This window comes from Microcaecilia unicolor, chromosome 1, assembly GCF_901765095.1.
Source record: "Microcaecilia unicolor chromosome 1, aMicUni1.1, whole genome shotgun sequence".
NCBI classification, from domain to species: Eukaryota; Metazoa; Chordata; class Amphibia; order Gymnophiona; family Siphonopidae; genus Microcaecilia; species Microcaecilia unicolor.
In genome coordinates, this window is record NC_044031.1 from 682,152,714 (window position 1) to 682,179,019 (window position 26,306).

At 42.1% G+C, this 26,306-nt stretch overlaps 1 protein-coding gene across 2 annotated transcripts in view; it reads left to right on the forward strand.

The window, feature by feature from the left end:
• The window catches only part of LOC115458080 (dual oxidase 1-like), a 98,628-nt gene that overhangs the window by 34,403 nt on the left and 37,919 nt on the right, over positions 1-26,306 (forward strand). For both annotated transcript variants that reach the window (XM_030187899.1, XM_030187906.1), the window contains exons 12-19: positions 247-410; positions 10,664-10,836; positions 13,175-13,290; positions 14,838-14,975; positions 19,485-19,598; positions 21,512-21,714; positions 23,851-24,036; positions 24,805-25,030. In XM_030187899.1, the coding sequence (XP_030043759.1) occupies positions 247-410; positions 10,664-10,836; positions 13,175-13,290; positions 14,838-14,975; positions 19,485-19,598; positions 21,512-21,714; positions 23,851-24,036; positions 24,805-25,030 (1,320 nt within the window). The remainder of the gene's footprint in view (positions 1-246; positions 411-10,663; positions 10,837-13,174; positions 13,291-14,837; positions 14,976-19,484; positions 19,599-21,511; positions 21,715-23,850; positions 24,037-24,804; positions 25,031-26,306) is intronic.

Here is a 26,306-nt window from a genome sequence, read left to right on the forward strand (position 1 = left end):
GGGCTCAAAACTGTCCAACATGCATGTTTCGCCTGCTAGGCTGTGTTAAGTCCTTAAGGCAGCATGCTGAATAACCATATATAATTAAAATCAACAGAATCACAATTAGAACATAACAAAACTCATATAACTAACAACAAACAACATAAAAACATTCTTCCCCTATATCCTAATAATGAAATGCCATTATAGGTAGCTGGGACAATTCTAAATCTGATTATTGTTCTTCTAATTTGTTCTTAACAGATTATTGGTATGGGTTTATGAAGTATTCTCGGACAGACTTCGTGGCTATGAGTATCCAACGAGGGCGTGATCTGGGGCTCTCCACCTATAACAATGTACGGGAATTCTTCGGCCTGGAACCTGTTCAAAGCTGGGAAAAACTCAGTGCATGGAATAATACAGAGGTGAGATTATTCTGTCCTGTTTAAAATAGCAAAGGGAATTTTTTGGATCTAGTTTATTCCTTTTCAGTAGTAGCTCAAGACAAGTTATATTCAGGTACAATACGTATTTTCCTGTCCCCAGAGGGTTTACAATTAAAGGGTACCTTAGGCAATGGAAGGTTACAGCAAGTAACTTGCTCAAGATTAAGCAGAGCATCAATGGGATTTGAGAACCCTGGCTTCCCTGGTTTGCAGCCCATAGCACTGATCCTTTCACAGACTTAAATGGTTAAATGACATATCCCCGTGTTTCTCATACAGCATGTTTTTGAGTGCACGTTATCCAGAACACAAGATGATGATTCCATGAGCAGGCAACTTTTGTACTACATCCACATGGTAGAAGATTATGAGTGGATCAGTGGTTCTACAGATTTATAGAAATATTCAATGGCAGAAAAATTAACACGTCAGCAACACAGAGAGGGTCACAGCACAAGAAACACAGAACAAACAAAACGCACCAAGAGCCTTCAAAAAAACAAATAAATATTTTAATTCATGGACCTGATATGGGCCGTGTTTTAGCGCAAAGCACCTGTGTCAGAGGTCATAAAAGCAAACAGATGCCAAATTTGCTAAACCCAATACTGAGTAAGTGACTGTAAGTTGCACCTTAAGACACTCAGAATAGACATTTTAGTTTTGCTGCCATTTATTTTATTTATTTAAAAATTTATATTCCGCTTTATCCATAGTCTTGTAGGTGGAGCACAACAAACACAGGCATAATAAGAAGATCTAGTACATAACAACTAAGCCATTAACATAAACTTGACCTAAACAAGACAGAAGTACAGCTCATAATCAAAATATAACATAAATGCATCTAAGTCCCCACTACAAAGAACCCCCTCAGTAAACATTAGTGTGCATTGTATGCCTGATGAAACAGAAATTTTTTAATGATTTACTGAACCCACCAATACCCTGCAATTCTCTAATACACAAAGGAAGCTGATTCCAAAGTTGTGGCCCTGTGATATAAAAAACTGAGTGCCGAAATTCCTCCAACCTAACATCCCAATAAGGTACATGTAGAACAGCAGAATTCATGGAACATAACAGTCTCTTTGGCTGATAAACACACAGGTTGACAGTAAGAATAGTAGATATCTTATCATGTAACCCTTTGAAAATCAGGTACAGGATCTTGAATTGAATTCAGTATTCCATAGGCAGCCAATGTGGTGGCTTCAGCACAGGTTTAATGTGCTTAAAGCAACCTACAGCCCCTAATACCCTTGCCACAGCATTTTGGGTGACTTGCAGCACCCTGATCTGACATTTCCTGATACCCAGGAACAAACCATTGCAATAATCTAAGCTAGGAACAACCATACTTTGTACTACTGTACGAAGATTGTCTGGACTCTGTAGACCTCTCAAATGTCACACTGTTTTCAGTTTACAAAACACATTTCTAATCACATTTAGTACATGATGTTCATAACAGAGTGGTATCCATTATTACCCCCAAGTTGCGCATTTTGTTAACCAACAGAATAGATTCTCCCTCAAAAACAAACTCCTTTGGAAAACTAGAATCCAACTGGTTGGCCAAGAATAAAATTTGCACGTTGATGTCATTCAATTTTAAGTGATTATCAAACATCCATTTCCGAATCACAGATAATACTCCTCTTAATTTATCAAATCCTCTTTCAGCAACATCATCAACTGGAACTAAAAATTGAATGTCATCTGTGAAAATTCAAAATTGCAAACCCAGCTCATGAAGCACTATGCATTAATGCTGATACTGAGTGTCTTACATTATCAGCTGCTATAATAGTTACTTACCCAGTATTAGGTTTAGCAAATTTGCCCTCGGTTTGCTTTTACAACCCATGACATAGGAAGCGCTGTGCGCTGAAACACGGCCCATCTCAGGTCCATGAATTAAAGATCTGTTCCTTTTTTTTAAAGGCTCTTGGTGTTTATTGTTTGTTCAGTAAATTTACAAATGCCACTACTGAAAATATACATATAGCTTTGTACAGCTATGTTTGTTTATTTATTTATTTGATATACCGCCTTGTCAGAATTTGGTCAAAGCGGTTTACATTTATAAAAATTAATAAAATTACCAGAAAACAATACCATTAAAACTGATAAGAAAGTTGACACACAAACTTAGGATAAAGAAGAAAGGGAAAGGCTAAAACATGGAGAAAAGGGGGAAGAGGGAAAGAGGTTGCTCACAAATCCTTCAGACAGCAAAATTGAAGAGAAAACAAAATCAGGAACTTGGTGATCCATAAAGCTAATTCAAAGTAATATGTTTTCAAGATTCAGAGCATGTTATTGGCAAATCCATCTGATGACATGAGCAAAATTATTTTTGTTTATTTTATGCATTATGTATGTAGGCTACACCTGTACACCCCCTATTTTGAAGGATAGAGCAGATTATAAACTGTGAAATAAAAGGGACTTGATATACTGCCTTTCTGTGATTTTTGCAACTACATTCAAAGCAGTTTACATGTTATATATATATATACACACACACATGCTTATTTGTACTTGGGGTAATAGGGGGTTAAGTGACATGCCCAGAGTCACAAGGAGCTGCAGTGGGAATTTAACCCAGTTCCCCTTGATCAAAGTCCACTGCACTAATCACTAGACTACTCCTCCATCCAATGCACATACCCAATCAGAGAGAAACCCAGTAGCACTATCTCTGGACAGGTTGCTGTAGGTATTGGGTAACGGGTACTGATATGCAGGGCCGGTCTTAAGGCGAGGCGACCGAGGCGGCCGCATAGGGCCCCGCGCGGCGCGCCTAAGGTCGCCCCGCCCGCCCGAGTTCCAGTCCTCCCTCCCTCCCTCGGATGGCGCGCGACGGCGGAGTGGTGGGGGCGGTCCGCCCCGGCTGTCAGCGGGTGGGGGGTGCCCTGCACCCGCTGCTCCCACCCTGTCCTACCTTTAAAAAAAGACTGTGGAAGCGCCAGAGGGACAGGCAGCGCCTCGTGTCTGCCCTCCCTGCTACTAAAAATGTCTTCGACGTCGTCATTGGGCCTTCTCACATTGAGTCCCGCCCTTCTCTGAGGTAACTTCCAATTACCGCGAGGGTGGGCGGGACTCAATGTGAGAAGGCCCAATGATGACGACGTCGAAGACATTTTTAGTAGCAGGGAGGGCAGACACGAGGTGCTGCCTGTCCCTCTGGCGCTTCCAAATTCTTTTTTTAAAGCCAGTGAGGGTGGTGGGGACAGGAGAACAAAGCTAGTAGGTAGGTTGGGGGGGGGGGACTCAGATGGGAGAAGGGTGTTTGGGGTGGGGGTTCTCAGGTGGGGGAAGGGTGGGGAGGGGGTTCTCAAATGGGAAGGAGACTAGTACTTAACATTTCTAAAGCTGAGGTGGGGAGGGGGTTCATGGATGGGAGAAGGGGGTGGGGAGGGGGTTCTTGGATGGTTAAAGGGGACGGGTAGGGAGGGGACTGGGGTTCTTGGATTGGAGAAGGGGACCAAGGTGGGGAGGGGGTTCATAGATGTGAGAAGGGGGTGGGGAGGGGGTTCTTGGATGGTTAAAGGGGACGGGTGAGGAGGGGACTGGGGTTCTTGGATGGGAGAAGGAGACTGAGGAGGGAGTTCTCGGATGTGAGAAGGGGACGGGTGGGGAGGGGACTGGGGTTCTTGGATGGGGGGAACGAGGTGGGGAGGGGGTTCACGGATGGGAGAAGGGGGTGGGGAGGGGGTTCTTGGATGGTTAAAGGGGACGGGTGGGGAGGGGACTGGGTTCTTGGATGGGAGAAGGGGACTGGGGAGGGGCTTCTCGGATGAAGAAGGGGGCAGGCACTGGGGTCTGAGAAGTGGCCATATGGGAAAATGGGGGCCATGCCTGGGGCTGGTGGGAAAATGGGGCCATGCGTGGGTCAGGTGGGAGAATGGTTCTGAAAGGGGGCCCTAATACAAGGCATGTGGATGAAGGGGGCTGGAACTGGGGGCTGAAAAGGAGGGTAGGTGGGATAAGGGGGCTAGTACTGGGACTGGAGGCTGAAAACGGGATAGGGAGAAGTGGCTGGGGGGCTGAAGCTCAGGACGGGTGGGAGAAAAGGGCTGGGGCTGAAATGGGGGACTGGTGGGATAGTGGGGCTGGAACTGGGGACTGAAAAAGGGGCGGAGAGAGGGGCAGATCCTGGATGGGGTAACGAGAGGGAGGGCAAACCCCGGATGGATGGGAGAGGGAGGTCAAATTGTGGATTGAAGGGGCAGAGAGAAAGGGCAGACAGTGGATGGCAGGGATAGAAAGGGCAGACAGTGAATGGATGGGGGAGAGAGAGAGGGCAGACAGGGGCAGATGGTGGATGGATCATGGAAGGGGCAGAGATAGAGGGCAGATGTGGATGGAAGGAGCAGGGAGAGAGGGCAGAAATTGGATGGAGGGGACAGCAGAGAGGGCAGACACTGGATGACAGATGCTGGATGGAAGGAAGACAGTGAAAAGAAGATGAGGAAAGCAGAAACCAGAGACGACAAACTGTAAATAAATATATATTTTTATTTTTTTTTGCTTTAGGATATAGTATTGTAGCTGTGGTAATAAATGTTTATAAATAGAACATGTAAGTAAGGTAATCTTTTTATTGGACTAATTTTAATACATTTCGACTTAACTTTCAGAGAAGAAAACCCCCTTCCTCAGGTCAGGCTAGGATACTGTAACAGTACTATACTGTATTGACCTGAGGAAGGAGATTTGGCCTCTGGAGCCAAATGTATTAGTCCAATAAAATGGGATTATTTTATTTTCTGTATTTGTTTTATTTCTATTTGTTAATTTGTAAAGTGGTGATTGGTATTGTTAGTTTTTTCAAATTTACATCTGCTGTCTTTATATTTTGCACAGTACTAGGGGTCATTTTCTGTTTCTGTGGTGTTGAATTGTATGCAGAGTCTGGCATCTTGGGGTTCAGTTTAATTTTTGTCTAAATAGAAAGTTTAAATATTACTACTTATTCTATAGTGGATTAGGGTGTATCTGTGTTTGTGAAAAAGACATGGCTTTCAGTTGGCATTGACTGTGCAGGATCGACGATCTGTACTATTCTGTCAGGTTTCATTTTACAATAGGTGAATTGATGTTCTAGTGCTCACTGTAGTGTTTTAAGATGTTTTCCTTTTCTTTGTGTGATTCGTAGAAATGACTGCTTATGGTATGGTAGAATTGCTCAATAGGTCCTAGAGTGTTTTGTATTCTCGGCATACCTAGTAGTGGATTTTGGAGGGGGTGTTAAAAAATGACCGGGAGGGAGGGAGGGGGGCCTTGGAGCTGGGAGCCCTAGGGGGGGAAGCCCTGGAGCTGGGGACCTTGGAGCTCAGAGGGAGCAGCCCGGGAACTCAGAGGGAGGGGTAGCCGGCCCTGGAGCTAGGGTGGGGGCGGAGTTAGGTGGGGGCAGGGCTAGGGTGGGACCCCATCAAATTGGTCTGCATAGGGCCCCGCACTTGCTAAGACCGGCCCTGCTGATATGTCACAGCAGAAGAAGAGAAATCAAAAACTAGAGCCATGCAAAGTTAGGGGCGTTTGATGTGGTATACTTGGATTTCAGCAAAGCCTTTGACATGGTTCCACACAGGCGGCTGATAAATAAATTGAGTGCCCTCGGTATGGGACCTAGAGTAACAGATTGGGTTAAAAATTGGTTGACTGGTAGGAGACAGAGGGTAGTGGTAAATGGAGCTTGCTCTGAAGAAAAGGATGTCGTCAGTGGAGTACCGCAGGGATCGGTCCTAGGGCTGGCTCTTTTTAACATTTTTGTGAGCGATATTGTGGAGGGGCTGTCTGGTAAGGTTTGTCTCTTTGCAGATGATACTAAACTCTGAAACAGGGTGGACACCCTGGAGGGTGTAAATGACATGAGGAACGACCTAGCGAAGCTAGAGGAATGGACCGATATTTGGCAACTAAGGTTTAATCCCCAAAAATGCAGGGCCATGCACTTGGGTCACAAAAATCCGAGGGAACGGTACAGTATAGGGGGTGAAGTGCTTCAGTGTGCGAAGAAAGAGTGGGACTTGGGGGTGATTGTGTCTGATGACCTTAAAGCTTTCAAACAGGTAGAAAAAGCGATGGCCAAAGCCAGAGGGATGCTTGGGTGCATAAAGAGAGGCATGACCAGCAAGAAAAAGGAGGTGATAGTGCTGTTGTATAAGTCTTTGGTGAGGCCCCATTTGGAGTATTGCATGCAGTTCTGGAGACCACACCTACGGAAAGATATAAACAGGATGGAGTCGGTCCAGAGGGCGGCTACGAAATTAGTAAACAGTCTTGATTGCAAAAATTATAGGGACAGGCCTATGAATCTCAACATGTATACGCTGGAAGAGAGGAGGGAGAGAGGAGACATGATAGAAATGTTTAAATATCTCAAGAGCATTTATGTACAGGAAGAGATCCTTTTTCAAATAAAGGAGAGCCCTGGAATGAGGGGGCATATGACAAAGTTAAGAGGGAATAGGCTTAGGAGTAACCTAAGGAAGTATTATTTCACAGAAAGGGTGGTGGAGGCATGGAATGGCCTCCCGGTGGAGGTGGTGGAGTCGAGGACTGTTCCAGAATTTAAAAAGGCATGGGATAAGCATGTGGGATCGCTTAGGAACAGGTAGAATTAGAGGTTACAGAGGATGGGCAGACTGGATGGGTCATATGGCCTTTATCTGCCATCATGTTTCTATGTTTCTATACCTTTTACTTGGCAGATAAAGGCCATATGACCCATCCAGTCTGCCCATCCTCTGTAACCTCTAATTCTACCTGTTCCTAAGCGATCCCACATGCTTATCCCATGCCTTTTTAAATTCTGGAACAGTCCTCGACTCCACCACCTCCACCGGGAGGCCATTCCATGCCTCCACCACCCTTTCTGTGAAATAATACTTCCTTAGGTTACTCCTAAGCCTATTCCCTCTTAACTTTGTCATATGCCCCCTCATTCCAGGGCTCTCCTTTATTTGAAAAAGGATCTCTTCCTGTACATAAATGCCCTTGAGATATTTAAACGTTTCTATCATGTCTCCTCTCTCCCTCCTCTCTTCCAGCGTATACATGTTGAGGTTCATAGGCCTGTCCCTATAAAGGTATAGAAACATAGAAACATGACGGCATAAGTTATTCAAAGCTGAATACATTATTCCTCAAATGCCATTCAGACTGGATTGAATGGCATTTGTGGAATTACCACAACTGCAGAATGTATTCAATGGCAGTTTTCAGCAGTAGCCGAGAATCCAGAGATATCCTAACATGCCGAGATATGGCAGACAAGTTATACAGAGAGTAGCTGAATTTCAAAGCTCTGAGAATAACTTACTTGCAGGTCACATGAACCTGTCCCCTTCTCACGCTACAGGTAGACATGGCTAAATGCTCCCCCTCCTTCCTTTTATCCCAGATATAGCAAATAAATAGGAGCTCAGCGGCATCATAGATTCCCCAACTCCTACCTGCTAACACATGTTTGGTAAGTCAATCCCCTATCCCCTATCCCCACTGCCCAAACCCCTCACCCCTAAACTGAGCAGGAAGCTCATCCCATTCAACTAAACAGTAAGTGCTTTTCAAGCATTTAGCTGTAATACGTAATATTCAATTAATCTCTGCAATGATTGGTTACTTTACTGAAAGCTATACTGAATGGGGATTGGCTGATATTCAAGTGCAGTCAGCAGTAGGTGCCATCCATTTAACTGCTTTTTAAAAAAATATCACTGGCACTTATATTTTATTTTATTTATTTATTTTTATTTGTTACATTTGTATCCCACATTTTCCCACCTATTTGCAGGCTCAATGTGGCTTACATAGTACCGGAAAGGCATTCGCCAATTCCAGTATGAACAAATACAAAGTGATGTTGTGGTAGAATAAAGATCATGTGTAACAAGACACATTAGGGAATCGTAGGGAGGAAGAGTTAAGTTTTATGTCCAGTATGAGCTTTGGTTTCGTTGTGTTGCAGGGTTCAGGCATTTAAGTTGGATCGGTAGGGTATAACATTTTTTTCAATGTTATTTATTTATTCATACTTGTATCCCACAATTATCCAAGAATGAGTTTCGGTTCAATGTGGCTTACATTTAACAGTTGTTAGAGACAGGGCTTTTTTTGAGGGGGTACTTGGGGGTACTGAGTACCGGCACCTTTTCCATTGTCTACTAAAATTGACCCACGGAACCCAAGTTCTAATGATAAGAGTTCAGGCTCTACACACCAATTCTATCTTGCCATCAATTCTATGACTGGTTGCAGGGGGCCTGGCTATTATGGGGTGGGTCCCTCAGTGATCACCCCACTCCTGAAGGGCGGCCTAGCATTTGAGTACTGGCACCTTTTTTGCTAGAAAAAACACACTGGTTAGAGATTACATTGATTTCAATTAAATTTACAAGGTTTTATGATGCTGTGTTTTACAGTGGTTGGCAAGACAACTATTACTGCTTATGGAACAGTCATTGGGTTTCTTGAGAAGATAAGTCTTAGTTCATTTCTTAAATGAAAAGATGCATTACAGTTAGAGGTTCTGTTGTGTATTGTTGTTCCAGAATGTTTAGTGCATATTTTACTCATAGAATTTCCTAAAGAGGTGGGTCTTTAGGTCTTTTCTGAACTGGAGGTGGTTCGTGATGCTTCTTATGCCTAACGTTAGCCTTATAAGTTGCTATGTAGCCGAAGTCGTGAGGTGGGCCACACTTAGCGCTGATTCCTGCACCCTAACTTTGGGTGCCAGACTTAAACCTGCTGAAACCTGACGTAAATGCTGGTGCCCAAGTTAGGCATGTTGACCCATCATTCAGCAAAAATGTGGGCAACATTTTGGAACACCCAAGACCACATCCCTTTTGAGTTGCACTATGGAACTTGGGCGCCTGGCGTTACAGAGTAGCATGCGGCCAGATACACGTACAAAACCAAATTTGTACTAATTAACATCAGTAATTGGTTGTTAGTGTCCAATTATTGCTTGTTAATGACTCATTAGCCAATCTCATGATCATGCATAAATTTAGGCACCAAATATAGAATTTAGGAGGAACTGTATAAAAATAGAAAGGTTAAGCACTAAGGACCCAATATTCAGCGAGACTTATTCAGGTAGGAACCTCTATTTAAGTCCCGTTTAATGGGACGATACTTGGATTTTCAGCAGCGTTATCCACATAACACTGCTTAAAGTATAAATAAACCACATTCATGATGTAATGTAAGCCACATTGAGCCTGCAAAGAGGTGGGAAAATGTGGGATATAAATGCAATAAATAAATAATGCTGGGTGTGTCCTGGTGCAGAGCCTGAGTGGAGGCAAATGTTATCTGAGAATCAGCGATATCCCATGAAATTCAGGAAAAAGGTTGATTCCTAAGTTAACCAGAAAGATATCTGGGTCCTGACTCTGAAGATTTGGCACAGCTGGCATTTAAAAGATGCACAGACCATGGAGTTTCAGCATCAGGGAGTAAATTTCTGCTGTATTGTAAAACTCAATTCAAACCTCACTGGAGTATTGTTCAGCCCGTGGTGGTCAGTGGTTTTAACTGAGCCCAGATATTTCATTGCTGGGCTCCCAGCATTGTATCTGGGTTTGAGCCACATTCAGGAGTCAACTGAGCTCAGAGACTGCCAGCGTCGGTAGCTGCAGGCATGCTGCTGACCTTCTGACTCCTGAGGCAGCACAAAGAGAAAGGGGACAGCTTGGGCTGTGGATTTCTTTGGCTGGCAGGGCTTCAGCATCCCTGCCAACCAAGGTATGATACCTAATGCAGTGGGGGCGGGAAAGTAGAGGAAATGCGTCCACCCCTGCCACCCCTCCCCCCCCCAAAATGGGCTGCTGGTTATGCCCCTGCCTTTAATCATGGGATTAATTGTAGTTACAAATTTTAATTGAAATGCAGCCCTAACAACTGGATGTGTACCTGGATATAAGCACTGGTACTCTGTCATTTCTTTATCGTACCAGCTCTGTTGAGAACTAAGGATCAAGAACTCAAGTTTGAATTCTTTTTCTACAAGCAGCTCACTGACCATGAGGAAACTACATGTTACTCTGTTTGATTAGTTTAATAGTAACAGTGTTCACTGCCTTCTTTTCAGAAGCACATTATGACATCCATCCAAGGATACTCTTTGATCATGAATTGGTTAATATTGTAGTACAGTTATGATGAATCACAGTAGACAGCACTACATTCTCTTTCTGGCTGTCTTGCAGGTTATCAAGGGTCTAGCAGCATTGTACGGTAACGACATTTCAAAGCTGGAATTCATACCTGGAATAATGTTGGAAAATGGCGGCTCTGAAAAACTCTTTCATGCAATCCTTCTGAACCAGTTTGAACGCCTGCGAGACGGGGACAGGTTTTGGTTTGAAAATGAAAAGAATGGGTAAATATGTGTAATTTTGTACCTAGCCAGTCTGCTTTAATGTGATCAGGGAATTTTGTCTATTTTCTTGTATTAAAATGAGAGAGAATATTGCTTCACATCATTTGTAGTAATACTTTGGGCAGTTTTGTTTTTAAGCCTTTCATGTCCTTTTATATGGCAACTGAAATACTATAGGCTTGCACGTATAGGACTAGATTCAGTAAATGGTATCCAAATGTGGGCACTGAAAAAATGCGCACTGAGCACAGTTCTATAAGCAGTACTCCCAAGTTGGGTGCTGTTTATAGAATAGCGCGTATCTTTGGGATCCACGTCCAACTTTGGACATGAGGATTTATACCAGCTGAAACTTGGTGTAAATCTTGGCACATAAGTTAGGGACGGATCACATGAATTCTATAATACTACATGCATCTTTAGTAAATGTCTCTGACCCGCCAATGCCCCTCCCATGGCCACTCCCCCTTTTGAGTTGCGCACTACAAGATTTGCACATGGATCTTTATAGAATGGCGCTTAGCAAGATGTATGCAAATCCAAATTGTTGCTAACTAGCACCGATAATTGATCGTCAGTGCTAAGTGGCCTGTTACCCAATTTATTAATGCGTATCTCAGAATAGCACGCAATTTTGTGAACAGAAATTTGCACACCATTTATAGACTTCTCCTGATAATGGCATGAAATGGTTAATTCCTATCCTGAGAGTTCTGTGGTTTTAAAACTTCTCTCTTGGTTTGAATAAGCTGAACTAGGGGAAATGTAAGAATACTTGTATGAAAGACATCCCGGGCATCTTTCCTTTCTAGAGCGCTAGGCGAACAGCCACATGTCAATGGTCTCATGGTGGCCAAATGGTTAAGGTGTGGGACTTAAGATCTAATGGACGTGTGTCCTGGTGGGTTCAAGCCCTACTCCTGGTAAGCTTTAGCTTAAAGGAGTAGCCTGGTGGTTAGGACTGTGAACCAAGAGACCCAGGATCAAGTCCCACGTCAACTTTTCACAGTCTGCTATTGAGACAGACATGGTGAAGCCACTGCTTGCTCTGGGATTGGTAGCATGGAATGGTGCTACTATTTGGGTTTCTGCTAGGTACTTGGGACCTAGATTGGTCATTGTTAGAAACAGGATACTGGGCTAGATGAACTGTTGGCTATTCTTATGTATTTATGATCTGGCACTTCATACAGTAGATACATCTGACAGGCACCTACTTTCCATTATAAAATACTAATATAACCAGATACATACACATGTATGTGTTTAGGGCTGATGTAAATATCTGCACATACATTGGGGAGATGGATGGATAAATCCTTCTTATCTGTTCCCTTCTGCACTACTGCCAACTCCAGACTTCGCGCCTTCTGTCTCGCTGCACCCTATACCTGGAATAAACTTCCTGAGCCCCTACGTCTTGCCCCATCCTTGGCCACCTTTAAATCTAGACTGAAAGCCCACCTCTTTAACATTGCTTTTGACTCGTAACCACTTGTAACCACTCGCCTCCACCTACCCTCCTCTCCTCCTTCCTGTACACATTAATTGATTTGATTTGCTTACTTTATTTTTTGTCTATTAGATTGTAAGCTCTTTGAGCAGGGACTATCTTTCTTCTATGTTTGTGCAGCGCTGCGTACGCCTTGTAGTGCTATAGAAATGCTAAATAGTAGTAGTAGATATGTGTGTAACTTATATGCATAAGTGTGTGCCCTGCCCACACTCTGCCCAGAGTCTGCCCACGTGACTGCCAGCCTGAAAAGTACCCACCATCCAAGACAAGCACATTGTAGCATGTAGATAGATTATTGTCATCTATTCACGTGTGTTCACATACATGCAGAAATGACTAGAATATCAGTATTCATTAGCACATTTGGTTGGCTTAAACATCCTAAATAAGTGGACACCAGTCCATGTGTTAAAAAAAATTATTAACACAAATATCTGAAACAAACTGAAAAAAGTCCAAAAATGAATAATGCAAAACTTTTCCATGTGCATTGCTAAAACTTACTCGTAAGTGGGCCAGGAGAGAATGTCTGTTTTCTGTGCCATTAAAAGAGATGCTGTGTTTAGAGTGCAAGGTTCACTGATCTTAGTCTTAGTAACTGTCCACATTTAGATTTGGGTTTGAAGGATAGCAGAATATAGCATCAAAGGGACACAACAGGATATGTAGACTACAGTAAGATGGTAGAGAACAGACATTGCTAATTTATAATCAACAAGTAGGACAAAAGATAGAGGTAGTAGTGATCCTGGTGTGGAGAGCTATCACATGCTACATTTTTCTTACTGGGCTAAACAAAAACTTCATTATTTTCATATGTAGCTTGTTCACTAAAGAAGAAATAAAACAGATTCAAAATACCACACTTCGTGATGTCCTGGCTGCTGTTATCTCTGCAGACCCAGATCTCCAGCTCAATGTCTTCAAGTGGAGTACTGGTGAGAGCATTTCCTGTTTGGAGTTTGATTCTGTTATGCTTTCATATCCGTTCATAGCTAAACTTTTCCACAACAAAGCAGAGACATGTGAGTTGTGCAGCAGATCTTGTTATTAGAGCTTCTGTTTCAAACTGTTGGGGGCCAGTGCATAGAATTCTGGGAGGCCATTTCTTATACATATAAATGGCCTCTCAGTTCCTTAATCCCCCATTTTACATTGTTTTCTTTTAGAAATAGATTTCCTGTCCATAAGTTTGTCACCATGAATTTTGCAAAGAGCTAAGTTGGCGTTCATATTTAGAGAAACAACAAAACAAGGAATCAAACAGAAAATGCTTGACAGGCTTTATTGCCTGCCTCCTTAGATCAAACTTCAGTGATTAACTTCATTCAATGGGCATAGAAAATAGGTTTGAATTGCCCCCTACATGGTTCTATATTCCAATGCGTGGTAATCTTGATTTCAGGCTGAACCCAATTCTGTGTGGCTTACATTAAGTTAATTAGATATACAATAATCAAATGTACGAGTACAGGATGGGGAGGCTAACATTAACTTGAACATTAACTTGAATCGACTGTACAAGTATGGAATGGGTGTGATAAGCAGGAGCAAGAGTCTTATCTTGGGTAGGGTGTGTGGAAACATGATCCGGATGACTTTTCGAGATTGCTGTCCTTTGATGCTAAGTTACATCTATCTGCAGGAATTTCTTGTACAGAAATGTTTTTAGTTTTTTGAGAAAGCTGTCATATGTGATGTCATGACGTGTGTCCTTGGGCAATGTATTCTACCATCTGGCCACATTAAGTGGAAAGTTTGAGGTGCAGGCTGATTTATAGACCACCCCTTTGCAGCTGGGAAGGTGTATGATGAGGTAGTTTCTCAACTTTTCCATGAGGGTTGGTTGTGATAGTTCTACTAGTGACATTATGTAGGTTGGTGCGGTGCCGTATACAACCTGGTAGATGAAAGTACTTAGTTTGAAGATCACTCTTGCTCTTATTGGTAGCCAGTGTAGATGTCTCAGTAGTGACATTGCGTGGTCGTATCTGGATGCTCCACAGATAAGGCGTGCAGAGGTGTTTTGTGCTGTTTGTAGTTTTTTGAGTATGTAATCTCTGAATCCCGCTTAGACCACGTTGCAGTGGTCTATCTGGGACAGAACAAAGCTTTGGACTAGGATGCAGAAGGTAGTTTGAAAAATATGCTCTTAGTCGTCATAGTTTCCATAGGGATCTGAATGTTTTAGATGTTAAGGCTGATACTTGTTGTTCTAGTGTTAGATGTTGATCGATCAATATTCCTAGCATTTTGCCATTAGTCATGGTAGGGTTTCTTAGAGGATAAGAAGAATGACACGTATCAAAGCAGATGGGTAGAGAATCAAATACTGTGGTTTGAAAGAAGCTTGCACAGTATCTGCCAATATTTTTTGTGGGCATCATGCTTCAGCCTAAGTGCCTTCAAAACAATGAAAAATGTTTCACTTCCTGTTTAACTTACTCAGTCTAACATGTCTGCATCTTGTCTCTTTTTCCTACAGGGGATCCATGTCCTCAACCTGAGCAGATTACAGAGGAGGTTCTAGCTAACTGCACACCCCTTGTTGTAACTGACTACTTCCAGGGCAGTGCGGCTGGATTTGGGATTCTAATCGCTGCGATCTGTTGTTTCCCACTAGGTATGAGACGTTTCAGTATTGCTGTCTTGCCTACTTGTTAAATATTCATCTCCTGTATCTCTTGAGCTTTCTACTTCACATTGAGCTAGTAGCTGATCCTTGAAAATAAAAAGAGGGCATCCCAATTTGCAGTTGCATGGGTTAATTTTTTTTTAAATTATTTTATTTATAAGAATTTAATTTTACAAGCACTAAAATAAGTTGCCAGAAATACAGACAAAATAATACAAGAATTATTTCAATCAGGTAACTCTATACTCTTCCTTAGACCACAAAATAGGGAGAGTGAAACAAGACAAGGAGATCAATTAAACAACAGTAAACAAAGAAAGCATGGTATTAACCTGATTATCCTCAGTTATTATTTATTTGAATCATTATTCCACATTGATCGTCTGGTTGGCTTCTTCATACCCAAAACGGTGAATAGTCAATTTATTTCGTTGGAAACATACTTATTGTCCAATATTAGTGGAAATAATACAACTGATTTCATTTTTTCTCTTTTAAAACTAGAAATTATTTAACAATAGAAACACTTGAGGCTCTAATCCAATTCCCACTGATTAAGGTAATCCCAGTTTCACAGGCTTCACTCCTTTTGAATAAATATACTAAGAGGAATCATTTCGTTGCATGGGTTAATTAACAGGCTCCTATACTGTTCACAGTTCACTTTTAACTACCGCCCATCAAAAAAAAAGATATCTAACAGTTTACAGGTGAAAACATACTGATCGATATTCAAAATGATTTAATCAGCCAGAAATGCCGCTGACCAGCTAAATCACTTGTTTGGGGCTATCCACTAATCTTAAGTATCACTTAACTGATTATTACTACTGAAAATTAGCATTTAGCACCCAAGTATAAACCGGGTATTTTGGGGCAGAGTCAGCACTTGGCTGGTTAAGTGTCGATATTCATTATTTAATCGGCACAGGTAACCACATAAAGTACAGTCCTTTCTTTGTGGGACAACCCATGGCAGGTTAAGTTCTGAACATCAACTTAACTGGCTATGCAGCTCATTTTCGAAAGAGAAAAACATCTAAAAAGTGAATAAAAATGTGACTTACCAGCGTCTATGACAGCTGCAGATGTCAAAGTCAGGTCTGTTAGAGCAGCAGGCAGGTCCCTAGAGTAGTGTAGTGGTCGGTTCAGTACACAGTGGGGGCCCCAGGTCCCCATCTCCCTCTACCTGTCAGACTTGTGGTGGAAACTGTGATCCCTCCCAAGGTCACCAAAACCCTACTTTACCCACATATAGGTTCCCCCTTCACCCATAAGGGCTATTGTAGTGGTGCACAGTGGGGAACGGTGTATTTTGGGTGGGTTTTGGAGGGCTCAGGGGACAAGATACGGGAGCAAAGGTGAGATGTGTACCTGGGAGCATTTTTATAAAGTGCACAGAAGTGCCCTCTAGAGTGCCCCATTGCTCTCCTGGGATGCCTATTAAAAATGTTGGCTCCCCCTACACCCGAATGCCATAAATTTCTATGTTTTGCACTTCTTCTTCTTTTTTTTTTTTCAAAAATAGACCAAAAAACAAAATGTCCAAAGCACAAAACCTTGTTCAAAACAGTATTTAAAAAAAAAAAAAAAAAAATGATGTTTTTCTTTTTTGAAAATGACCTTCTTTCCTATTCGGATTTTGGACATTTAACTGGTCTTAGATGCCATATCTAAAATTCCCCTTCACATGTCAATCAGCACTGCGTGAATCAGATATTCAGTGTCGAAGCCCAGACATGGCCAGCATTGAATGTCCCAGAATAATGCCAGCGGTGGTCACCAAAACGCTCACCACTGTCGGCTGAATATTTACATAATAGGAGGCCTAAGTTATAATTAAGTTCAAATAGAGAAAGGGGGAAAGGATAGGGCCCAATTAATGGGTAGTGTAGCAGGGTAGGCAAGCGCGAACCCAGAACCTTGTTAAAACACAGCCACACAGACATGTAAATGTGAAGTAAAACTATTTATTAAGGTGCAGGAAATGGGTGGCCTGTTCTTTTCACAGGTGAGCAGAAAATAAACACAAACAGCCAGTCCTCTGTCTCAAGAGTATTCCATGGCCTGCTCCTGCAGGGCCAAAGCATGCACTAGTCTGTCTCTCAAAAAGTAACACAAACAGTTTTGACTCTGGCTAGGTCTCAGAGTTGAGGTTCTGTCTCTCAAGGTACAGCAAAACTAGGACACTCAGTCATGGTTTCCAGAGTTCAGGTTATATAAGGGCCAAGATCAATTTGGCCTACCTGCGTAGAACTTCTGTATCTCACACATTTGTGGCTGAGGCATAGGGTGCAATTTCCTCCCTGCTCAGTAGTCTGACCTTTAAGGTGGCTCTGTGGCTGTGAAGAAGTGCTGCTAAGGGGGAGTGGTAGTAAATTCTTATAAACTCTCTCACAGATAGCTTAAGGTTTGGAAGGAGGACAAGGGTAGCAAAGACAGAACTTAGACACCATGTTGGTAGCAACTGAAACCTACATGTGATATTAGTGAGGTTACTGAATCCAGGAGAAATGCTTTTGTACAATAATTGTAAACGGCGGTATTATAAAAGCTAGGTTAAATGTTCAACTAAAGGAAGGAGGTTTCATAATAACAAATTGGTTAATTTAGAGCTAAATAGGGACTTTTCTATGTTTCCTATTACTTGCTATTATTTGAGTGTTAGATCCTTAGGAAACAAAGTGATTTGTATTAGGGATTGGCTGGCAGAATATCAGCCAGATTTTTTATTTTTAACTGAAACCTGGTTGCATTCAGACAATGATCAAATATTAAGTATGCCCACCTGGATATACATTTTTTTTCAGTATCTAGAAAGGGTAAAAAAGGAGGTAGTATTGGCCTATTGTAAAAGGATTTTTAGTTAGAGATAGACTTAGTAGAATCTTTTAGCTCAATATCTTTGGAAATGTTTTCAAATAAGATAAAGGATACTACTTCGGCAAGTTTTTAAAAATACATCTTATTTTACTATCCTCCTTGCAAATAGTTGACAGCAAGAGATGAATAATAGCTAAACATGCTTTGGACTCAATGTATAATTGTGGGAGATATATCTACATTTAGAGCAATTGGAAGATTTGAAAGTAACTGATTTATAATGCTTTTTAAAACACTTTAAAAACAACTTAGATTTTATAATTCCCACAGTACAGAACACACATGAAAAGGTCCCCAGCTGGATTTATTAGCCTATTCAATTAATGGTTCTAAAGAGATTGCTTTTTCAGAACCTGATTGGTCTCCAACTCTTTGGTCAGATCATTTTATTTCAAGTTTTACAATTCATTGGCAGCAAACCATGTTTAAAAATAAATCTTTTAATCACAGTTCCAGTGGTAAAGTAGCTTGTATGGAGTTTTGGAAGGAGATTGAGTTGACCATTTTGGAATCAATGGTAGAATAGGTGGCTCAGATAGACAACTGGAATGATGCTTGTGAACAGGTACTAGATAAGATTAGTCCCCCAACTGAAAAGAAATAAATGGTACAATTCACATATATTATCTTTAAAACAAAAATGTAGAAATTTTGACAGGAAATGGCATAAGAATAATACTGAAAGGCAGTAAAAGAATAAAAGGAGGCCATAGTTGAGCCTAAGAAGACTTATTATTCTTTTATGATTGATTGATTGATTGTAAGCTCTTTGAGCAGGGACTGTCTTTCTTCTATGTTTGTGCAGTGCTGTGTACGCCTTGTAGCGCTATAGAAATGCTAAATAGTAGTAGTAGTAGAGACTTCTAATCGATTGCCTTTGGAAGTGGACTAACATGGCTACCACATCACTCTATTCGTGGTTTGAGAAAGACAGAGTTCTTGGCTTTGCCATGGATGTGTCAGGGTCCAGGGCAGATCCTTGAATCCCTGAGCAGATTTGACAGTTCATAGAATTTCATATCAGATCTGTCAACTGCAGATCTACAAGGATAGTCTATCAGACTCAGGGCCGCCGAGAGTGGGGGACAGGGGGACAAAATTCCCCGGGCCCAGGCCTCTGGGGGGGCCCGGCGCCGCCGCCGCAGTCCGGCCCGCCTGCCCTCCGTCGCTCCCTGGCATTGAATTTAAGCGCCTCACCTTCGAAAGCGCAGCAAGCAGCGGCAGACCACTCCTTCCTTCTGTCTCCCGTCCTCGCCTGACATAACTTCCGCGAAGGTGGGACACAGAAGGAAGGAGTGGTCTGCCGCTGCTTGCTGCGCTTTCAAAGGTGAGGTGCTTAAGATCAGTGAAGAGGGCCCGGGGGTGGAGAGAGGGCCTGGTGGTGGGTGGGGGGGGGGGGCCCGAGGGCGGCCTTGATCAGACTGTGTAATTATTGCTGGCTGAGCAAATTAAAGCTCCAATATTTTAGCTCTGTTTTAAGTTTGCTATTTTACAGACTGCCTCAGGATGTTTCCCACAAAAACAAATTAGGGAAAGCCATTACTAAAGAGGGTGATTAGTGTGCTAATGGGAGGAGACCATTCCCTGATTTCATTCTTGCTCTATATTTTTCAGTGAGTTTTGTAATTGCCTGGATAGTGGCTCATACTCGGAAGAGAAACTTCAAAAAGCTACAGAAAGGAAAGAACCCCTGCACAGAGAAGCAGACATTTTCTGAAGGCATGGAAGGTACAGTACAACTGGCGTTATTTTTCTGAATGACTTAGGGGTCCTTTTACTAAGGTGTGCTGAAAAATGGCCTGCGGTAGTGTAAGCACGGGATTTGGGCGCGCACAGAATTATTTTTTAGCGCACCTACAAAAAAATGCCTTTATTATTTTTTTTCCTGAAAACGGATGTTTTCATTTTGCCGCACATCCATTTTGGGTCTGAGACCTTACCACATCCCATTGACCTAGTAGTAAGGTCTGACATGGTAACTGGGCGGTAATGCTCTATGCATATCAAATGCCACTTGACGCGAGTAGCTGCCGCGCGCCAGAAAATAAAATATATTTTTCAGATGCACATGGTGCACAAGCGCCAAAATTGAAATTACCACAAGGGCCATGCGGTAACTGGGCGGTAACTCCAATTTGGCATGCATTGGGCATGTGTAAGTACCTACGCGGCTTAGTAAAAGGGCCCCTTAGTGATAATTTTTATAAATATCCTTGACGTTTGATAGAAAACTATGTCATGATTTTACCTTAGGACAGATAGTATCCAGAACATTCAAAGGGCAAACCTTTAACTTTGCAGCCCCTCAATTACCTTATAGGCTTCTAGTTTCCCCTCTAGAGATTTTGAAAATTAAACTCAACAATTATGATCATTCCAGTACCAGCCCTCCTAAAATGATCCTGTGAAAATGCATCAAAGTGTAAAAGAATTCGCTGTGGCCTGTAGTTTGGCTTTGAGCATAGGTTTTTTTTTTTGTTTGTTTTTGCCTTATGTAGTCACGTGGTCTGCAAAAGACAAGAGCATAGGCTAGGGCTTTATGGGGTCCTTTTACTAAAGTGCAGCGCTGCGTACGCCTTGTAGCACTATAGAAATGCTAAATAGTAGTAGTAGTAGTAGTAAGTGCGCCGAAAAATGACCTGCGCTGTTGGATCCATTCCTTAGAAGCTTAGCAGAAATTGGGTGGCAGCACCGGTGGTTGGGAGGCAGGGCAAGTGCTGGGCAGACTTCTACATTAATACGTGAACTGAATAAAAAAAGCATTGAAAATGTCCTAAAAAGTGTCACATTAGATTTCCAGTTAATGTGTGGGAAAATCCCATGTTAAGCTGTGTAAACTCCAAATCTTAATGTATTTTATTAAAAGAGCCCCTTAGAATATATTAAAAAGTTAACATATGTTAAACAATTTCTATTAAAACATGTGACAAGAATTGAAAAGGCTCTGACAATTCGGGGAAAAGCTCACACAAAGCAAAAACGAACTGAAAATATTACCTTGTGCACATCCCTATTATGCGCAGACAGGCTATACACATGCAGGTATACTGGGATATGAGGCAAGCAAAGGACAGTTCCACAAGTTAATCATCCTTTCACCCACAGAAATGTTTTTAATTGTGCACCAGCTACAAGGATAAATTGGTGATTTCAATAGTAAACCAAGGTCAACACTTCTCAATTCTGGAATTTGTTGCCAGAGAATGTGGTAAAAGCAGTTAACTTAGCAGGGTTTAAAAAGGGTTTAGATAATTTTTTCTATTCTGGGATCTTGCCAGGTACTTGTGACCTGGATTGACCACTGTAAGAAACAGGATACAGGGCTTGATGGACTTTCGGTCTGTCCCACTATGGCAATGCTTACGTTATTATGTTCTTAACCCGGTCCTCAGGGTACACCCAGTTTGTTGAGGTTTTCAAGATTTCCACAATTCCTCCATTGTATGCAAATCTCTCTCATGCATATTCATTGCGGATATCCTGAGAACCTGACTGGACAGGTGTGCCCTAAGGACTGGGTTGACAATCACTGTTGTATGTGACAAAATAGAGCACTTGACTGCTGTGTTGTATGGAGCAACTTAAAAGCATTGAGTCCCTTTAATAACACCATATGGCTGTCTTTCTGTTCATCCTCTCAGCTACTGAATGGCGTGGCTCAAAGGAAATCAGTCACCAGGTTTATCTCCAGTTCCAGGCCAATCACTTAATCAAAGTACTGGACAGTAGATGCTCTGTTATCCGAAGTATCAATCTACAGCACCAGAACGAGGTGGATCTGATCCAGTCCAATAATAAAGGACACAAGGTTTTGCTTCTGAAGATCCCTAAGGAGTATGATCTGGTATGGAATTTTTCATGAAACAATAACTGATAGACACCCATTGTGCATTCTTTTGATGGATTTCATAGAAAAACATCTAAAAATTGTTTTTGAAAATACCAATTTGGATGTTTTTGTAAGAAAACAACCAAATGCAGATTTATGCCTCTTTGCACATTTTTCTCTTTTGAAAATGAGCCATTTTACTAAAGCTTAGCAAGCACTAAATTCTGCACATCCTATTTTATACCTATGGTCCTAGTGATTTAAATATTGCGGAGCTAAACTTAATCATAAAAATGATAAGTAGCAATTTAAAATAATCCTCCTCCTAACTAGAAGCCAATCAAGCTCATTTTCAAAGCACTTAGCCTCCCAAAGTTCCATAGAAACCTATGGAACTTAGCCTCCCAAAGTGCTTTGAAAATATGCCTCATTGTAATTTTATTAAATGTGGTATAGCCCTATCCTCCCCCCCCCCCCCCCCCCCAGTACCAAGTTGACTGCTGCATTTGGTAAAATCTATAACTTACGCAGGTGTTTATCTGATTTACCCAAGAAAACAATATTACAATAATCCAGGTGGGACATTGCCATTGTTGTATGTGTAGTGCTCCCAGGTATATGAAGTGCTGTAAGAGATACATAGTAGACAATCCCTGCTCCTTGAAGGTTGCAAAATCTTCCAATCAAAAATTCTACAATATTGGAAAGATTGATTGCAATAATATGTGCTGGCTAAGAACCTTCAATTAGCCCAATATGCCTGTCTTTCTACTCCTTCATTGTGGATAGTCAGGTGAGTAGCTATGAAAAACAGCCCCCCCCCCCCCCCCGTTTACAGTCGCACGGCAATGCCGACCCAGCCCATTCAAAATGGATGGGCTGTGTTGGCATTAGCGCACCAGCAGCCGCTAATGGGTTTGTAAACAGGGAGGAGGGTATTTACTGGGCTGGACCTGAGTAATTTTCACATCTGAGCAGCTGTGGATGTTGGTATCTTAATTGACTTCTGCTAGCAGTACAATACATAACTTTTGGTAAAGCTTTTATGTTTTGTTATTTTAGATTTTTTTTTTTTTGTAATTTTATTCTCCTGTATTTTATTGTTTTTGAATGTATGTTGTCTTTTTAGATAGTTTACATTTTATTTATTTATTTATTTATTTTTATTATCTGAACATTTTTATTATTAGCAGCACAGAATTTATTTTCAAATAGATAGATAGAAACCTATAGTCAATGTCTAACAAAAGTGCAATGTGACATCATCAGCACAATCTAAGAAGGATTCTAGATTTTATAAATTGTAAATTTAGGTGTTTATTTTCCAGCTCAATAGGGATTTTGCAATGTAATAAGGAGATACTATCTCTAGCAAAACACCAGGGTGGGGGGCTTTGAGTTAAAAGAGAAGGTTGCTAAACAGAGGGGCTACCTGTAATGTGTGAAGCTTCTTGTGAGTCTATATAAGGAAGCAGTTTGTGATCAAGCAGTTTGTGACAATCAACATTATAACCATGCAGTTTCTTCTCCTGAAATTGGCAGGGCCACCAAGAGACAGAGCTGGGCCTTGGGCAGGACCACCGCTCACTTGGGCCACCCTCCCCACTCGGGCCGCCCCACCCCCTTACCTTCCTGTGTCTGCTCCTCCCTTGGTCTATCACTCTCCTGTTCCTGTGTGATGAGACCCAGGTTATCATGTTAACGCAATCACCCAGGTCCTGACACATAAGAGCAGAAGAGAGACAGACTGAGGGAGAAGAACCTTCTGCCTGTCTCTGGAAGCCTTGCAAGCACCGGGTCTCCCCTTGGAGGCTGGGTCCGGGGAATCTTCCCCCCTCTCAGTGGCCCTGAAAGCTGGCAAAGAATGCATACACTTTTCAACCTGGACAAACCTAGCCAATTTTCAGACACAAAGGACTTTCATACATTGTGCTTGAATATGGGTTTGTTGTGCAGCTAAACATATATATACTCACTTGGCATTAAATGATGTTGTAAAATATACACCCTCATGGCATGCCTACGAGGTGCATTTGTTTATCTAATTGAAATTTGCTTCTCATAGATTTCTAAAAAATGTAACTGTGAGTTCTCTCGTCTTTTCCGGGATCAAATTACCTTCCATTGCTATTTCACTTTGGGTGCTACCAGGTGCTTTTCTTTAATGGGGAAGAAGATAGGAGCAGTTTCATCCGAAATCTGAAGGTGTTCTTTGAGAGGAATGACCTTGCCCTCAATCTGTCTGAGATGAAGGAACAGGAGCTGCTAAAAAAAGCTGTCACAAAGCAGCAAAGAAGCCAGATCCTGGAGACTTTCTTCAGACATTCCCTGTCGCAGGTAGGAAATGGGTAACACTGCAGCAAAAGATCAGGTGGGTTTCCTCAGGGTAACTTTTTGTGGTTCTACCAAATGAGTTAGTAACTAGCACAGAATCCCCTAGTTATGGATCAGGCTATCATTAGTACCAAATATATATCAATATTTTTCTAGATGTAAACATTACTGGGGCCAATATTCTGCCAGACAATATCCAGATAACTCAGGGCCACTGAATATAGCTAGATAAAGATATCTGGTTATCATAAGCATTCAATATCTGAGGATGACTTCTCTAAATACCTTAGTTTAAATGGATATCAGCTGAGTATTGCTACCGTCTTACTAAAGTGTAAATCCTCCCCTCCCCCACCCCATCCCCACCCCTGCCACAACTCCGACTCCTCATAATTGTAAACAGATCATTTTTGGCAACACATCAAGATTTCCAGCCAGAAGTTTGGCAGCCTGAGATATTTAGAAACATTTTTTCTGGTTAATTCCCAAAGTTAACTGGAGAAATGTTTTTGAATATCGATCCCTGACAGGTTTTATTACACAAAATTTGTTATTCATTCATAAATGAATTACAGTCCTTAAATCATGCAGAAATTCACCCACAGATCAAGTAAAACCTGTAAGACCATGGTAGGCAGAATGAAATGGGCAAACTGGTTGGATCAAGCACTCCTTTTCTGCCAACTTCTTCCATGTTTCTTAAGTTTGCCCATATTGAAGCATACTGATCATTTCCGGATCCTATCCTAATGCATGTTTCTGTCAATACAGGTGCTTGAAATTGACAAATCGGATGCTGGAGATTTTACTTTTGAGGCATCGCAAAAAGTTAGAGAAGCTCTTAAATGTGAGCTAAGTAGAGCTGAGTTTGCTGAATCTCTGGGTTTGAAACCTCAGGCCCTCTTTGTGGAATCAATGTTCTCTCTGGCTGACAAGGATGGCAATGGATACCTGTCCTTCAGAGAGTTCCTGGATATCTTGGTGATCTTTATGAAAGGTGAGAACAATGCGTCATCTAAGAGAGGTGGCCACTAACCTCAAAACAGCAACATACAGAACTTTGAACAGAGCTTCCCATACTGTGGGTTGGAACCTCAAATGGGGTCACAAATCTCCACGTTTGGGGTCACGATCTGGGTGGGTTTTCCATAGGTGCATCATTATTCTGCAACTTCGGAATAGTGGGGGTCACACAATTGTATTTGGCCGTGATCATGGGGTCTCAGCCATGAAAAGATTGATAAGCACTGACTTTGAGCAATATGGAATCTGTGACCACCAGAAAAAAAATTTATTTTTAACTTTCTTTTATAAGAGGCTTTCTATTTCTAGAATAACGGAGGAACAACCCGGTGGTTAGGGCAGTGGACTAAGATCCCAAGAAGCCAGTGATGCTCTTTGTGACCTTAGGCAAGTTACTTCACCTTCCATGATCTTAGGTGAAAACTTAGGGATCCTTTTACAAAGTGTGCTTACCACAGTTTAAAATGGCATACCACGGGATAGGCTAAGGTGTCTCACAGTCATTTTTGCATGTATGCATGTAAACCGCATGCTAAAAAATGTTTTGAATTTTTTCACAGTGGGTGTGTCTGGGGAGCAGAGAGTGGGCGCTTCTATGCAAATGAGTTAGCGCATTGGCATTGCCGTGCGCTAACTGATTAACACAAGCTTAGTGCATGAGTCCCTACCATCTACAAAATAGGTGGCGGTAGGGGCTCACAAGCTACTGGAAGCATTATTACTTGGCCAATAATGGAAAAATCTCAAATTCAGCCATTGCACCTCTGCGGTAAAAATGGCCTTAGCTCTCAGGAAAAACCCGCGCTAAGGCCACTTTTTACCGCAGTCTGGTAAAAGGACCCCTCACTTCACGGAGAGAGTGGTGGATGCTTGGAATGCCCTCCCGCGGGAGGTGGTGGAGAGGAAAACGGTAACGGAATTTAAACATGCATGGGATAAACATAAAGGAATCCTGTTCAGAAGGAAAGGATCCTCAGGAGCTTAACCGAGATTGGATAGCAGAGCCGGTAGTGGGAGGCGAGGCTGGAGGTTGGGAGACGGGGATAGTGCGGGGCAGACTTATACGGTCTGTGCCAGAGCCAGTGGTGGGAGGCGGGACTGGAGGTTGGGAGGCAGGGATAGCGCTGGGCAGACTTATACGGTCTATGCCAGAGCCGGTGGTTGGGAGGCGGGGCTAGTGCTGGGCAGACTTATACGGTCTGTGCCCTGAAGAGCACAGGTACAAATCAAAGTAGGGTATACACAAAAGT